The 17,560-nt window shown below is 44.8% G+C and overlaps 1 protein-coding gene across 2 annotated transcripts in view; it reads left to right on the top strand.

Moving 5' to 3' along the window:
• CMIP (c-Maf inducing protein) overlaps positions 1-15,225 on the top strand; it is a 125,511-nt gene extending 110,286 nt beyond the window's left edge. Inside the window, exons 13-21 of one of the 2 annotated variants that reach the window (XM_075576720.1) lie at positions 404-452; positions 2,824-2,931; positions 5,998-6,114; positions 7,052-7,192; positions 8,649-8,696; positions 9,415-9,561; positions 11,509-11,614; positions 11,975-12,045; positions 14,391-15,225. In XM_075576720.1, the coding sequence (XP_075432835.1) occupies positions 404-452; positions 2,824-2,931; positions 5,998-6,114; positions 7,052-7,192; positions 8,649-8,696; positions 9,415-9,561; positions 11,509-11,614; positions 11,975-12,045; positions 14,391-14,444 (841 nt within the window). In that variant the 3' untranslated portion in view covers positions 14,445-15,225. Of the gene's footprint in view, positions 1-403; positions 453-2,823; positions 2,950-5,997; positions 6,115-7,051; positions 7,193-8,648; positions 8,697-9,414; positions 9,562-11,508; positions 11,615-11,974; positions 12,046-14,390 lie in introns of both variants that reach the window. The other variant, XM_075576719.1, reaches the window with a different exon arrangement.
• The last annotated feature ends 2,335 nt before the right edge of the window (positions 15,226-17,560 follow it).

The raw sequence follows: 17,560 nt of genomic DNA, 5'->3' as shown, positions 1-17,560 counted from the left end.
GGCTTATAACGCTTTGGCCAAAGGGTTTAACTAAATAACCAAGTAATTATTATTATTATTGAAGTATTTAAACTTTATACTTATTACCATATATGTTTTGTCAATTGGATGTAGCATTGGGCACCCCTGTCTTTTGTTGTACTTGACTAATAGTTCATTACCAACTAAGCATAATGATACAATAATAGTAAGATTGTTAGCTCCTTGGGACTGTGTCTTCCTTACCTACGGTAACATTGTATGCTAATGTTTGATATTTTATTCTTGTTGTCCTCCAACCACAACGCAACGGAATATGCATTATAAATAACAAATAATAATATATTAAAAGCATCATCCGAGCAGTCACTGAATCCCCAGCTGAATAACCTAACGCGTGTTTTTCTTCATCCTACTCATTCAGGGAGCTGAAATACGTCATTCAGAGATTTGCAGAGGACCCCAGGCAAGAGGTAAAAAGGTCCCTTATGGTCATAGAGGATATAGAAAAGAGAATTACTCCCGTACTGAGGGGGTTATTAATCAGTAAAGCCAGAGATTTGATGGTTCATGTATTTTTCTTTTAAATGAAGATACAGTATACTCTTGTAGTCAAGTATGTTGTGGAAAGATATACAATATAAGAAGTGAACTGACTAAGATTACATGATGTATAAGGGGCATTGACTTGTCCACTCAGACCAGCAGGTTACTTATGCTGCCTCCCTGTATAGGTATATTAAAAATACTTTTATTAGTTTTTTCAGATCTATTGTTTGTATAAATATGCTACTTACTAATGGCAAAGGTCCCACCAGCCTGTTTTTACTGGTGTAACTACCCTTACAACCTTCCCACGTTTCACTAAATAATAGAAGGGGGCAGCGAATTGTTCTGCGGGTCTCTCAATCCAGGGAAGGTTGGAGTGTGGTGAACAGAACAGCAGTTTGAGAATTTGCATCTTCATGAGTCTCTAGCTTTATATTTCACGGTTTTCATAAAATGTTGACCAGTGAGCCACAGGAAATCTGTAATGGTGGATCCCTGGCAGTATAGTGAGTTCCTGAGCCCGTGTGGGGACGGTGCACTTACTAAACGGCTCCTTAGGGTGGGGGCGGGGGGAAAGCTATCAATTGAAAGCAGGAGCTTCCAGAGTCTCTTCCCACAATGCTTTGCATCCACAGCAGCAAGGCATTGTGGGTCATGACTTTGGAAACTCCCACAGTGTGACAGCTATACCCCCCATGCAGCCTGCACACACTGACGGGCAGTTTGGGTCCTCATATTAAGCGTGTGTTTCTCCCCTCCACCCCCAAAAGCTCAGGATAATATACTGACCGGGATCGGTCACAGGGTTTTGTTAACAATAGTCTGAAGAGTCAGCAATAAGATTTATTAAATAGGGGTTCGCAGAACAAATATTTGGTAGCAGGGGGAGCACAGTGTAATGAGGGTTGGGAACCGCTAATGTAGACAACCATCATATCACTTTTATTTTAATTACATTTTTTAGAAACACGCATGTCCTGTGTGTGTGTCTGTGTGTGTTTGAGGTTAGCTGATGACATCACAGCTACACCACTGTCATTACCCAAGAGCTTTCATTTCCCGTTAACGAGGTCACATGGTCAGTGAGAGAGAAACAGCTGTTAAGAGCGAGTGTATAAACTTTGTCTCATAAGTGATTGTTAGAACAACAAAGAAAAGAAGATAAGTCCCGCAGGGGACACATGGAATGCTGGAATCTAGAAGGATTTACACAAAACGATGTGGATTTCTTTAGCTAACAGAAAAAACATATAGCCAGACAATCTCATGTGGGAAGGGTGCTTCACACTCCCAGAGACTAGTTTATAATTAAATGACTAACACAACATTTGCTAACGCAAAGAAATGATAAACATAGCACATTTACGTCACCGTTTTGCCTCCTTAAGCCGCTTTTCTTGGCACTAATGTGGACCAGGAGCCCTGGCTGTACCTAGTGAGGGTTTTTTTTTTTTTGTCATTTACAATCTGTTCACACTTTCCAGAAATGGAGAGATTTTCTTTTTAAGCAGTTTAAAAACATGTGTTTAGGAGGAAATACTGTTACTTTATGGGCAATTTACAGAAGTGTATTTAGCAAATAAATGCTACAGTTTATTGTAGGAGTTTGAAATGAACACAATCCTTGCGAGATTTGCAGAGTACAGGCGGTCCTCGGTTATCCACCGGAATCCGTTCTGGAAGTAGCGTTGGATAGTGAAACCGTTGTAAAGTGAGTCCCATGTTAATCAGTGGCGGTGAGCGTTGGATAACGCATTCAGGCGTCGGATAACGCATTCAGGCGTTGGATAACGCATTCCGGCGTTGGATAACGCATTCCGGCGTTGAAAAACGGCCCTTAGGATTGCATTGTAAAGTGTTGGATATGCCATTCGCTGTAAAGTGAAACGTTGGCTAACGAGGACCACCTGTATTGGCTTTTGTGTGTATTAACTGGGCGTTTCCTCAGTGAAATAATACATATTGGGTAATGTCTTCTCATCTTAACATAACATGCTATATATTTCTATGTATTTATTTACATGGCATTGACTATTCTACAGAGCTTTACAAGGCAGCACAGGGAAATATATTAAGAAATGGATAGAAATCCATCAAATAAAAAATACATTAGGAGAAATTAGTTCCTACTCTCAAGAACTTGCGATCTAATGGGAATGTACTGCAAGGGGTGCACGTTCTTCATTATTAGTGCTACCTGGGGGTGCCAAAGGGCAGTGCAGTAACTCCCCATCAAATGGGCAAGCCTCGTATACAGAGCGCTGCAAACACCTCTCACCGCTGTGTGTCTGGCAGGTCCACTCGTGTCTCCTGAGCGTCCGAGCTGGAAAAGACGGCTGGTTCCAGCTGTACAGCCCTGGAGGCGTCGCGTGTGATGACGACGGAGAACTTTTTGCCAGTATGGTACGTGTCTGCAATAATGTGAGTTTTTTGTTGTGATTTAACGTAATTAGCTTAGGCACATGGAAGCTAGAGGGGGGGGCTAGTGTGCATCTTGTCCTGTAACCCCTCTGCAGCCAAAGGAGCCAGAAATTCATTGCTCTGCAGTACGTTACCCCCCCCCCCCCCCACCGCAAAGGGGTTAACCCAGGGGTTCTCAACTCCAGTCCTGAAGAGCCCCCCAACAGGTCAGGTTTTCAGCACATCCCTGCTTCAGCACAGGTGGCTCAATCTGTAGCTCCCTGCTACAAAACAGGCGAGCCGCTGATTGAGCCACCTGTGCTGAAGCAAGGATATCCTTAAAACCTGACCTGTTGGGGTTCTGGAGGACTGGTGTTGAGAACCTCTGGGTTAACCCCATCAGTGCTGTCCAAAAAAACCATAATATGACCCTTGTTTAATCCCATATCTGTTTGTTTCACAACCATTTAAAGAAGACGTTTCACCTACTCGTGAAAAGTTAGAAAGCGGGGATCATATATTGTGGGGTTCTGTAAGAAGAAACAAACCTTAGATGTTGATGTATGTGTATTTGAACAAGCCATATACCTCTGAATAGGGGGTGAGAGATGAGGTTAAACGGCCGCGTGTGTTTGTCATGTTTGTAGATATTCAGGTAGTTGTTACTTGTCGTCTCCCTGCGAAGCAGAATCCTCTCACACTGCAGCTGGGACTTCTTGGCATTTACAAGCAGGAGGTACAGCAGAGAGGGCTCTGTTTAGCACAGTGATACCAGTCCCAGGATCTGGAAGGAATGTTGATAAATGTTTCGGCCCAGAATTGATGAGCTATTACTGTGCACCACATGTCCCATCTTACAGAGTATAACCTGCAACACCCACTGAAGTTTCCATCTCAAAAAGGATGTATTCTCTGTAGTGTAAAACACAGCAAATCCCATTCACGGCAGTAAGTCATATGGAGGACCCTCTCCTCTGTTATCCATAAAAATAGACATGCTTCGGTGCATAATGGTGCTGAGTACCTGTCCACGTTTGCTGCCAGCAATGCGTTGCAGGTGCCCAGGGTACTGAATTGCTTTGGGCCTGTGAGGGGTCAGAGGCAATAATTGAGGTGATCAAAGTCTAACTTTATGGGCTTCTTTGTCTAAATAGAACAAGCTTTAGATGATACTCATACTCACCACCACTTTGTGCTCCAGCATTTGTTATGTTCAGTTGGTAGAGCATGGGCTCAAAACTTCCGTTAAGCTTTTACCACCTTTCTTCTTAGAGAGACCTGGGATAAATCCAAGGGCTTATTCAGCTTGGCTTCCAACATTGCAGCGGGCCATGAACGCACCGATAAGAACAAGAACGGGGTCTCTGAACATGTTTGAAGCTCCTCCAGTTCCTTGGCATTGCCTTGTAGTGACGCGTAGGGTCATCTGCTAGTGAAGTTGTTAAATCACTAATAAGTCATAATGTATCCTTACACAGCATTGTAGCCACTAATGTTTAGTGCTTACAATTTACAGTTATTGTGAACAGCTCCAAGAGCTTACAGTCTAATTTTTGTGTCCCTAAGGAACAGGGAGTTAAAGTACATGCGTGTCATTTTCCTAGTGAAGAGATTGTGCCATTATTATGTCATTAAGGCCCTAATTCAATATGCTGGGAAATCACTTCCCCGCCCTGGAGAACATAACAGCTCCATTCAGAGGAATGGGAGGTAAATCTTCTCCAGCATGGAGAGGCGCCATGGCAGCATGTTGAATGAGTGCTCAAACTCCCTCCCAGAACGATGATTCCGAAAAGCCATTAACTCCCATTCAAGTCGAAGAGAGTTGGCCCCTGTTGCTAATTTGGGGGGGGGGGGGGGGAGGAGAGGTGTCTCAGACTGCAAACTCCTTGTGCAATGATCTCCCTTTACTGCATTGTGCTGGTATATGGTGGCTTGGTATTGGGGTGGGACTGCTATATTTCTACGTGCAATTGACGTTGTCTCCATTGTATAATATACCAATAACCAGGTCATTCCTTACTTGGCCATATGGATTATATACTGGACTCCATATGTAACTGTTAGAAGTCCAGCTAAGTCAACTTGTGACACCCTTTAAGACCCACCTTAAAACATACCTGCTTAAGGAAGCATATGAGTAGCTCCATGGCTGATAATTAACACCTCATAGATTAACCTTGGCCCCCTGCAGACGCACTTATCAGAACACCCTCCTACTGTCTCTGTACGTTCTTCCTACCAACCAATTAGATTGTAAGCTCTTCGGAGCAGAGACTCCTTTTCCTAAATGTTACTTTTATGTCTGAAGCACTTCTGCCCTTTATGTGCTATTTATATTATTTATTATTTATTTGATTGTCACGTGTATTACTGCTGTAAAGCGCTGTGTACATTAATGGCGCTATATAAATAAAGACACAAATACATACACCCACGATATAAAGCATTTAAGACGTATCCACTCAAATACCCTATATGTGCCGAGGGTCTTACTGTATAAGCTGCCCTGCTAGCCTCATATCTCACAGTGAGAACGTGTGTAGTTGTCACTGGTGCTTGTGAGTCATGTTACACCCTGCGCAGGACGCAGCAATCTCTGGCTTGTGATGTTATGGCCACTGGAAGCGTCAGAGGTTGAAAATGCATTGAAATTCATTACCAGCCCTGCCGGCTTCAACTTCTGCTAGAGCCACACAAACCTGTGTCCCTCTCTATTCGTGTTCACCTAGTGTTGTACTAAAACATGATTAGGAAGAGGAGAGGTTGGTGCTGATCTAGAAGAAGCAGACGCCAGAAGGATTAGCAGCTAATAACAAGGGTTGTTGAATGATTCCTGTGTAAAAAAAAAAAAAATCTGAATATCTCCCTCCATGTTTTCGGATCGGTACCTGTAGTGTACATGTACTTTTTTCGTTTGGATTTAGAGTTATTTTAAAAAGTTCTATGCAAAGGCCACGTGTTTAAGCTGGAAAAGTGATGTAATTAGGCACATTGGTTCGCCAGTCAACTGGTTACACAACTCCGTTCTGCAATAACAATAATAGGTCTTATCTCCCGCTGTGGTAGGTTCACATTTTGATGGGTTCCTGCTACAAGACTAAAAAGTTCCTGCTCTCACTGGCTGAAAACAAGCTGGGGCCATGCATGTTACTCGCCCTGAGAGGCAACCAGACGATGGTGGAGGTAACAGAACACTTCCAACAAATGCAATGTATCTTCCACGAGATTGGGTACATTAGTCGCTGAGACTGGAGCCCAGATAACCGTTTATAGCACACCCGGTTTTGCTTGGGGCATATCTGGCATTATATATTCTCACAGATATATTCCAGGTAAAGAGGGAGAAGAGACAGGTGAAAGGGACACCGAGCGTTAGGGACAGGAACCAATGATACAGGGAGGATATGCATGGACGCTACTAAGTGACACACCCTAAACCAGGTGGGCTCAAGACCCCTCCCTCCACCCCCAAACAGGTCAGGTTTTCAGGATATCCCAGCTTCAGCACATGTGGCTCAATCAGTGGCTCCATGCATCAGCACAGGTGGCTCAGTCGAAGAATGAGCCACAGATGGAGCCACTTGTGCTGCAGCTGGGATAGTCTTAAAACGTGACCTGTTGGCGGGTCTTGAGGACTGGAGGAGAACCTCTGCCCTAAGGCATTACTGGAGCCATTGAATGGGACATGATATATTTTGGAGTGACATTTAGCTACATGTTTCCAGAGATGTTTGGGGTGTAGTGGACTGTACTTATCCATTCCACCTTCTTCTGCAAAACCTTCTTTGGGACAATCCTTCAATTTGTAGAAAGGTTCCCGTTTCCCTGGAGGTATAATTGAAATAGTTTATCTGTGGGTTTTAGGGTCTTGTGGCACTGTAACTTGGTCTTTTTTTTATCACACATTGTTCTGCGATGCCCTTCACAATAGGATTTAAATGCCTTCCATAAATAGAGACCACCCGCTACAATACTGACTTAAATCATCAAGACCTATTGCTATTTCTGGATCATGGTTCCCACCACACAGCCATTATTTTTATAGGAGATCCCCTTTTTCCCCTTTTGTTACTTTAATCGCAACATGTTTATATAAAAACAAACACGTCGTATATTTCAGATTCTTTGTCTGATGCTTGAATACAACATCATCGAAAATAATGACACCCAGATGCAGATAATCTCCACGCTGCAGAGCACAGATCCGGGGAAGAGAATGTATGAGCAGCTCTGTGACAGACAGCGGGAGTTAAAGGAACTGGTGAGTCCATTCGGTGCGATTTCCAGAGCTCGCCGGGCTCTTCTCGGGCTCGCCGGGCTCTTCTCGGCCTTGCCGGGCTCTTCTCGGGCTCGCCGGGCTCTTCTCGGCCTCGCCGGGCTCTTCTCGACCTCGCCGGGCTCTTCTCGGCCTCGCCGGGCTCTTCTCGACCTCGCCGGGCTCTTCTCGGCCTCGCCGGGCTCTTCTCGGGCAGAGCGGGTATTCAAACCCAACAGTTTGCTGAAATTATAGGTAAATGATTGGGTATAATTGATACATGCAATAAGTTTAGTGCAGCAGTGTGTGTATCGGGGTACATAGCAAGCCCCCTCAGTACTACGCACGTTGCTGGCCCCACCACCACATGAAAAGACTCAGTGAAGCACTTCTCTGGAGATTGGGTTTATTGTTTGTGCCCGGTATGTAGATAATACCAAGGAGCTACCACAGGTTATTAACAAATTTGCTGCCAATTGGCAAAACTCTTCCATAGACATTACCTTTACCACTCCCACTCTGCCATAGGTGTTACCTTTACCACTCCCACTCTTCCATAGGTGTTACCTTTACCACTCCCACTCTTCCATAGGTGTTACCTTTACCACTACCACTCTTCCATAGGCATTCCCTTTACCACTACCCCACTCTGCCATAGGTGTTACCTTTACCACTACCACTCTGCCATAGGTGTTACCTTTACCACTCCCACTCTTCTATAGGCATTACCTTTACCACTCCCACTCTTCCATAGGTGTTACCTTTACCACTCCCACTCTTCCATAGGTGTTACCTTTACCACTCCCACTCTTCTATAGGCATTCCCTTTACCACTACCCCAATCTTCCATAGGTGTTACCTTTACCACTCCCACTCGTCCATAGGCATTACCTTTACCACTCCCCCACTCTTCCATAGGCGTTACCTTTGCCACTCCCACTCTTCCATAGGCGTTACCTTTACCATTCCCCCACTCTTCCATAGGCATTAACTTTACCACTCCCCCACTCTTCCATAGGCGTTACCTTTACCACTCCCCCACTCTTCCAAAGGCGTTACCTTTACCACTCCCACTCTTCCATAGGCGTACCTTTACCACTCCCACTCTTCCATAGGCGTACCTTTACCACTCCCCCACTCTTCCATAGGCGTTACCTTTGCCACTCCCACTCTTCCATAGGCGTTACCTTTACCATTCCCCCACTCTTCCATAGGCATTAACTTTACCACTCCCCCACTCTTCCATAGGCGTTACCTTTACCACTCCCCCACTCTTCCATAGGCGTTACCTTTACCACTCCCCCACTCTTCCATAGGCGTACCTTTACCACTCCCACTCTTCCATAGGCGTACCTTTACCACTCCCACTCTTCCATAGGCGTACCTTTACCACTCCCCCACTCTTTTGCTGCTTTTGGGATACTTATGTTGTCTCAGATGTATTTTCTGGCTTTGGTTACAGCAAAGGAAAGGAGGTCCTACCCGCCTGACACTGCCATCCAAGTCAACGGTAAGTGTTCCTGGCCACTAAACCGCCACTATGTTACTGATTTAGTAAAAGCGGTGAGCCAGTTAACCCCTTCATTGCACATTTCAGGTCATAGTTTCTAAAAACGCCAAACCCCACATTACAAATGAAATAAGATCTGAGTACTATAATTAATACTAAAGAGTATGTTCCATAAGGGGCAATCCCTGTACTAACGACAGTGAAATGTTTAAGGGGTTCTGGGTAATTGATGCTTTTTTACCCAAAGCAGACACCTATAATATTTTAAATCCTTTATTAAAGTTAGTATGTACATACGGTGACCTGAGACTTGGGAGGAGTTTTCTCTGGCCGTGCCCTTTTTTCTGATATCACTATGGGTTCACCAAGTGTTTGCATGAGCAAAACCCCTCTCTCTCCACCCCTCCCCATATCCTCATTGGGACTCTGATAAGAACTGGATGGGCTAAGGGTATAGAAAAAACTTGCTTGTCAAACATCCCCCCATTTTGAGGCCTCTTACAAACCCAACTTTTAGTTAATTTCCAGAAAACAAAAATCCCAAATCTTTGCTTTTAGTATGGTTGGATTGTGTTAAGGCAGCCAATTGGATTGTTAAATTGTTTACAAGAGAATAGGGTTACACCTTTTAACTGTGATAGACTGTTGTAGTAATGCACAGGTGTGAGAAGTAGGTGGGCGCCCTCCTGCGGTGGCTTAGCGTATCTCTGTCATTTAGGATGCAGACCTCGCCCGATTGCTGAGCTCCGGCTCTTTCGGAAACCTGGAAAACCTCAGCCTGGCGTTCACCAATGTAACGAGTGCCTGCGCAGAGCAACTCATCAAGCTGCCTTCACTCAAGCAACTCAACCTGTGGTCAACTCAGGTAGGAGGCGCTCAAGACGGAGCTTGTAAGAGGAAGCTGAGGTTAGCTGAGTCACAACAAGAACTCTGGGGACATCCACTCGTTAACTGCTGTGAAAAGCAGCTGCTGTACCCGCACTGCCTCATTGTCCCGTGATACATTGCAGGGGTTCAGTTGCTGTACCCGCACTGCCTCATTGTCCTGTGATACATTGCAGGGGTTCAGCTGCTGTACCCGCACTTCCTCATTGTCCCGTGATACATTGCAGGGGTTCAGCTGCTGTACCCGCACTGCCTCATTGTCCCGTGATACATTGCAGGGGTTCAGCTGCTGTACCCGCACTGCCTCATTGTCCCGTGATACATTGCAGGGGTTCAGCTGCTGTACCCGCACTGCCTCATTGTCCCGTGATACATTGCAGGGGTTCAGCTGCTGTACCCGCACTGCCTCATTGTCCCGTGATACATTGCAGGGGTTCAGCTGCTGTACCCGCACTGCCTCATTGTCCCGTGATACATTGCAGGGGTTCAGCTGCTGTACCCGCACTGCCTCATTGTCCCGTGATACATTGCAGGGGTTCAGCTGCTGTACCCGCACTGCCTCATTGTCTTGTGATACATTGCAGGGGTTCAGCTGCTGGAACCTCACTGCCTCATAGTCCTGTGATACATTGCAGGGGTTCAGCTGCTGTACCCGCACTGCCTCATTGTCCCGTGATACATTGCAGGGGTTCAGCTGCTGTACCCGCACTGCCTCATTGTCCCGTGATACACTGCAGGGGTTCAGCTGCTGTACCCGCACTGCCTCATTGTCCCATGATACATTGCAGGGGTTCAGCTCCTGGAACCTCACTGCTTCATCGTCCTGTGATACAATGCAGGGGTTCAGCTGCTGTACCCGCACTGCCTCATTGTCCCGTGATACATTGCAGGGGTTCAGCTGCTGTACCCGCACTGCCTCATTGTCCCGTGATACATTGCAGGGGTTCAGCTGCTGTACCCGCACTGCCTCATTGTCCCGTGATACATTGCAGGGGTTCAGCTGCTGTACCCGCACTGCCTCATTGTCCCATGATACATTGCAGGGGTTCAGCTCCTGGAACCTCACTGCTTCATCGTCCTGTGATACAATGCAGGGGTTCAGCTGCAGGAACCTCACTGCTTCATCATCCTGTGATACATTGCAGGGGTTCAGCTGCTGTACCCGCAATGCCTCATTGTCCCGTGATACATTGCAGGGGTTCAGCTGCTGTACCCGCACTGCCTCATTGTCCCGTCATACATTGCAGGGGTTCAGCTGCTGTACCCGCACTGCCTCATTGTCTTGTGACACATTGCAGGGGTTCAGCTGCTGTACCCGCACTGCCTCATCGTCCTGTGACACAATGCAGGGGTTCAGCTGCAGGAACCTCACTGCTTCATCATCCTGTGATACATTGCAGGGGTTCAGCTGCTGTACCCGCACTGCCTCATTGTCCCGTGATACATTGCAGGGGTTCAGCTGCTGTACCCGCACTGCCTCATTGTCTTGTGACACATTGTAGGGGTTCAGCTGCTGTACCCGCACTGCCTCATCGTCCTGTGACACAATGCAGGGGTTCAGCTGCAGGAACTTCACTGCTTCATTGTCCTGTGACACATTGCAGCGGTTCAGCTGCTTTAATCTCAATGCTGGCGGCAAAAGTGTTATTATTCCAATTAATTTTATTATCGACCAGATAAATACTTTTGCGTAGGATGACCTCATTGGGCATTGGGACGTTGACACTTGGAGCACATTCCTGCTGTTATTTTGCAGCTAAGAGCTGCTTAGCATTGGGATTCCTACATGAAACCTGGGCAATACTTTTCCAGCGCGCGGTCTCCCTCCCCCGGTGGTTGCACCTCTACCCATGGTCAGTAAATACTTGTGAGCTGCTGTTAATGCTCCTCTGTGGTTCTGATGGTTCTGTGGTTCTTATCTCTGCAGTTTGGAGATGCCGGACTGCGGGTTTTGTCTGAACACCTCACCACGCTGCAAGTCCTCAACCTGTGTGAGACGCCCGTTACGGACGCTGGGCTGCTGGCACTGAGCTGTAAGGACCTGGTTCTCTTCCTTCTCTCTTGTATCTTCTCTCATTATTTTTTTTTTGGGGGGGGGGGGAGCCTTACCCGCTCTACCACCTGCTCTGCCACGTGCTGCAGAGAAGCATCTGCGCATCAAAGTAACACGAGCTTAAGCAGGGGTGAGCAACTCCCGTGCTCAAGGCCCTCCTACAGGTCAGGGTTTCAGGATATCCCAGCTTCAGCACAGCTGGCTCAGTCAAAGACTGCAGCACCTGTGCTGAAGCAGAGCATCCTGAAAACCTGACCTGTTGGTGGCCCTGGCGCTAAAGCATCGCTAAGAAAAATAACCTGCCAACCTATTTTAATTGGTATTATATTTTCCCACATAGCTATGAAGAGCCTCTGCAGTTTAAACATGAACAGCACCAAACTGTCGGCAGACACCTACGAGGATCTCAAGGTATGACGCCACTTTTAGTGCTGAAATGGTGAAGTATTCCACCCTCATTAAAGCTCTTTTATGGTGACACAAACTTACACAGCAAGAAACCGAACAGGATAATTAGCCCTTCTGTTGGTTGGCGTGATTAGCCCTGGAGTGATTTATAAGGTGAAAGCATGTACAGTACCAGAGTGCAGTGATACACAGTGACCATAGTATCATTATTAAATGCAATAACAAGTTGATGCTAATACAAAAAGAAAGCAGAACCAGTTGTGTCGTTGTAGAGAAAAAGGTTAGCAAAGGTAAAAACAATTCTAAACTATAATAAGTCACCCAGCTTTAAATAAAGAAATGTGTTAAATAAAGGACGTAATTTAAGCCCCGTTCCTAATAGTTTCCTAAGTAGATTCTCGTGTCGGAACTCATTCGCCCTAAATTCCCATACAAAAATGGCCCTAAGTAAAACACTGTCTGATAAACAGACCAGTAACTAATGTTACCATGATCAGAATAATAATTAATATACATCTATAGGTTTAGACACAAGTGCATACATCAAAAATGATATTTAGGAATATAATACTATAGGGCTAACAATAAAGACTAATACGGCTTACTCTAAACCCTATACGGCAGTGCAGGGGATCAGGTACTGAGAGGGTTAATTGAGTCACCAATGGGTAACTCTGAGATGCTGGGCAGAGCTGCTTTATGGGTGCACGGTGAAGGCAGCCAGAGATAAACCCTACTGTACAAGTGGCCTTTCACGGAGACAAATTCCAGGTGTTGGTTGAACAAGGGCACGGTTTCCATTACAAGTAATCCAGGAGCTATAGGATATTATCAGCACGCCAATGTCTAAATTCTCCACTTATCTACTAGTGAAAAAAGCTGGAGATGAGGGACTTTAATAATGAACATTTACAGTAATCGGCACAGCCGGGGCGTGACCTTAATCCCACTAGGTCCTAATTATACCAGCACACCCACTGTTCTCTCCTGATCAGAAGCACACCCAGAAATATGACCCACATGTTATTTTTGCTTCGAAGCATTCCATACTGAGACTTCCTGGGTGTTTAAAGTCTGGATACAATATCCAGCATGTGTGGTTGTAAAAATAAAATACAGGGGGAAAAACCCACACCCTGACACAGCATAACAGATGACGATATTCAGCCCTTAAAGAATGCATTTTGGATGGGATGGGTGTTTTCATTTCCCTGTTTTAAAGCCAACATGAGTTACTCATTGGGCAGTTTGACTTTGATCCCTGGCTGTTTAGTTTGGGCTTCCAGCTGATCGTTAACCCCCGATCTGCTGCTTCTCCTGAAGCCCTTTTCACTCGTTCCCATCAATTTTGCTGCTCGTGTCTTCTCCCATTCTATCAACCGGATTGAACATCCAGCTGTTGACGGAAACATTTTAATAACCTAATCAAGACCTGTATCGACTAAACTAGGTCATTCTACAATCAGCCTTTTGTTCACAGGCGTCAGTAAAATGATTGCCACGTTGTATAATGTCTTGTCATTTTGTGGCTGGACTTACGTTCAGTAATTCGGGAGGACAGCACGTAATTATGCTCATATGTCCAGGAACATCAGTCTAAAACAAAAACAAAGGTAATACAGAGATGTACAGTATGTTTAGTACCAGTGTCCCTAATGCACTTCTACTTAGTGCTCCACTTACGGATTTCCTGTTACCATGGAACATAGGTTGTAAGATGTGCCGGTGCATGATCAAACCAAGATTTATCTCCCGTTTATATGGTCTGCTTGCTCTTCCAACAGTACTGTACTTCCTTGTGTTATAAGAGGGTCTCACATACTGGGAAGTCTTACTGCGGGTTTTAACCCCTCTGGCAGCAGAAGTTAGACAGATTTTGGGGGTCATATTTACTAAGAAGTGCTCTTCCACAAGACGTTCTTCCAACCCCCGAAGTACGTAAGGTTTCTTCCTGTGCTCGATGGATGGTGTCTTGTGAAGTAGCATTGCGTAGTAATTCTCATTAAGGGGAAACAGCTACCACCCTCCAGATTTAAAATGTGACCTCTTCTGGTGTTTTTTATTGTCTAAAAGACGCCTCTTCTTTTGTACCCAATTTATACATGGGACGCATTTGAAATATCTTTCACGTCCTCCATTTGTCTCCTCTCTTCCAATGCACCTGTACCATAAATGGTAACCCTATTGCCACCTTTGTTGGCCTTCTGGATATGTGGCCTCGGGCCTAAGACAATCTCTTGTCCCATAAGATTGAGGTGACACCGATGCTGGGAGCAGAAAATCTTATCTAAAAAAAGCCAGCCGAGATTTCTAGGACATGAGTAATGCAAGTTCTGTTCTTTCGACAGGCCAAGCTGCCAAACCTTAAAGAGACAGACGTCCGCTACACAGAAGCCTGGTGACTTATTTCTAGCACTGAAGAAGGTTAGCTCTTCGACACCCGCCTGACCGCTCATAACATTGTAGAGAAGAAACTCCTTGGACTTCTACGATCTGTGGTTTTGACTTAGAGAGGTCATTTTTATGTAAGGCGGGTGAACACCCCCCCCCCCCCAACTGATACAGCCTCAGAATTTCAAAATCAATCTAATTTAATTCATGGGGGGGGGGGGGAAGACTTTGTAGCTGCAAGAGGATATTACTGAAGAAGAAAAACCATGTGGATTTTTTTTTTATTTGCCTAAGTGTTCATTCTGTGTGTGTGGGGGGGGGGGGGGGGGGGGGGGAGGGGGGAGAATAAGAATGCCTATGTTTCTTATGTATTTTTTTTTTATTTGGTTTGATCGGACGGACTCATTTAAAGAAGTTTCTGCTTTTGTCCTTTTTGCTGAAAACAAGAACGAAATCGCAAGGAAAAGGAAAAAAAACAAAAAACCATCATCTTTGCACCTTTCTCTCTCCCTGTAACTGTTCTGCAAAGTCAGATTGTTGTACATAAGATTTACATAATTCACCTATTTAAGAAAATGGTTCATATTCAGCAGGTCTGGGACCTGTTTTTTATTTATAAATTGTTAATTCTTTCCCCCCCCCCCCCCACCCCCTGTTTTTGCCAGATAGAACTGTACAAAGTAGTTTGTTGCTGTCTTGTTGATTGTATTATTATTAATGTATGTGTATTGTTTTGCTTTGGTTTCAAAACAGAAAGCCCTGTTGAATAAATACCATGATTAATGGATGGTGTATTTGTTACATCTCCCCATACTGCTACAGGTTGCGTAAATGGGTGGGATTGTATGAAACCTTTGCGCCGACGAATCTTACACCTATTGTTGCCCATTTTTTTGCTAAGCGGTGCTCTGCCATTAACCTCTTCCAGCGCAGGAAGACACCTTATATTCCACTGAAGCCGGACATGGATAGGCGTTATGAAAGCGCACCGTTCAGCAAACATGGGCCTTATGTCTTGCTTGCCATGGTTAGGATTGTTAGAAAGAAGTTTTAGCCGAGATTCCCGAAACTGCTGGAATTTGTTGGGGTCTTTTCCCCCCCGCCTGTGGAAACATCAAACTTTGCAAAGAAATGGGCTAGGCATGAAAGTACATTTTTATACACTACCATTTGCTGCCATTTTTGCAAGCGTTGCTATTTCCCTGCGTTCCCGCGCAATGTGAACTTAGATTTCACTTTTTTGCAACATTTTTACTAAGAGAAAATCACAAAAAGTTTTATAAAGTAAATTTGGGGAAATTTGCACATCAGGGGTGATGCTCTCGGCCAAGAGAGATACTGTACAAGCGACCCCCTCTGTGATGTGTGGAGACTGTGCTGTGATCTCTCCTGATCCTCCGTGCTTATCTGTTCAACTATCATTCTACCCTCATTTGGATAACTATATTTACATCTGCATTATGTGTACATGTGCATCAACTGTATACATGCGTGTATGTGTGTATAAATATGCATATAGTGTATGCGTGTGTAGAAATATATACACACACATTTATATATATTTACTGTGTGTGTGTAATGAAAATATATATATATATTCAATTTATATATATATATATATATATATATATATATATATATATATATATATATATATATATATATATATATACAGTGGTTGACAAATCACCAAAAAATCTACTCGCCACACAAAAAAATCTACTCGCCACCTAGTACCAAACGTGTGCTGCTTGGGCCAATATTTACTCGCCCGGGGGTTAAATCCACTCGCCCGGGGCGAGCAAATGTATAGGTTTGTCGAACACTGTATATATATATATATATATATGCACACTTATATATATATATATGTGTATATCAGTCAACTCCATGGCAATGGTGGGAAGTGGGAAGAACAGTGTAAACCCTGTGAGAAGGGAATCCCGTTGAGTTTACAGATGCATACAGTACACATTTTTATATTTCTTAGCTTGGAAATGCCTTTATATTGCTGCTGATACTATCACCGTAAATGGCCATTGTGGGGCTGAAATGTTGACTTAGCTTTGTGCAGTAATTGACTGAAATCTCTAGTAAGTGCTTTGTGCTTAGAGTTTTATCGTCATACCGTATACTATTGATTAGCTTACGCCTCTGTCCATACACACATGAGTGTCCGAGTATATATGAGCATATATATATATATATATATATATATATATATATATATATATATATATATATATATATATATCTTTATCTTTGCGGGCCAGACGGGGACATCGAATAGAAAGCAGATGAGAATGGACATTACTAGCTCACTCCATGAGGGTCGTGCAGTACATATCAGCACAGTGAGTAGAGGGTACTTATAGGATTGGAAGGGATCCAGGGGTGTAAAATAGTAAGAAATCTCCCATTTGACTACGATTTTTTTACATTTCTGTTATTTAAAAAAAAAATGCAGATGTCCCCTCTATCACTATCACCGCCCTATCCATGCACGTGTGACATCACTGTGAGCGCCCTATCCATGCACGTGTGACATCACTGTGAGCGCCCTATCCATGCACGTGTGACATCACTGTGACCGCCCTATCCATACACGTGTGACATCACTGTGAGCGCCCTATCCATGCACGTGTGACATCACTGTGACCGCCCTATCCATGCACGTGTGACATCACTGTGAGCGTCGTATTCATGCATTTGTGACATCACTGTGACCACCCTATCCATGTATGTGTGAGATCACTGTGACCGCCCTATCCATGTATGTTTGAGATCACTGTGACCGCCCTATCCATGCACGTGTGACATCACTGCCAGCGCCCTATCCATGCACGTGTTACATCATTGTGACCGCCCTATCCATGTACGTGTGACATCACTGTGAGCGCTCTATTCCTGCATGTGCGATTTGCATGGCTCTTTGGGAGGATTTCTGATTTCAGCCCCTATTATACAGTTGCTAGATTTGAGCGCTGCCCCCCCCCCCCCCCCCCCCCGATACACACACATCGGCCTTTCCTTTTGTGCTCTTTCTTTCTGTGTATTTTGCACGTATAGCTCAGCAGGGCTCTTTGTTTTATTACTGCATCTCCATGGATGAACTCCCCTTGTCCCT

Source organism: Ascaphus truei, chromosome 19 (genome assembly GCF_040206685.1).
Source record: "Ascaphus truei isolate aAscTru1 chromosome 19, aAscTru1.hap1, whole genome shotgun sequence".
In the NCBI taxonomy this organism is placed as follows: Eukaryota; Metazoa; Chordata; class Amphibia; order Anura; family Ascaphidae; genus Ascaphus; species Ascaphus truei.
The sequence above is the reverse complement of the archived record's forward strand: the minus strand, read 5'-3'. Positions and strand labels throughout refer to the sequence as shown.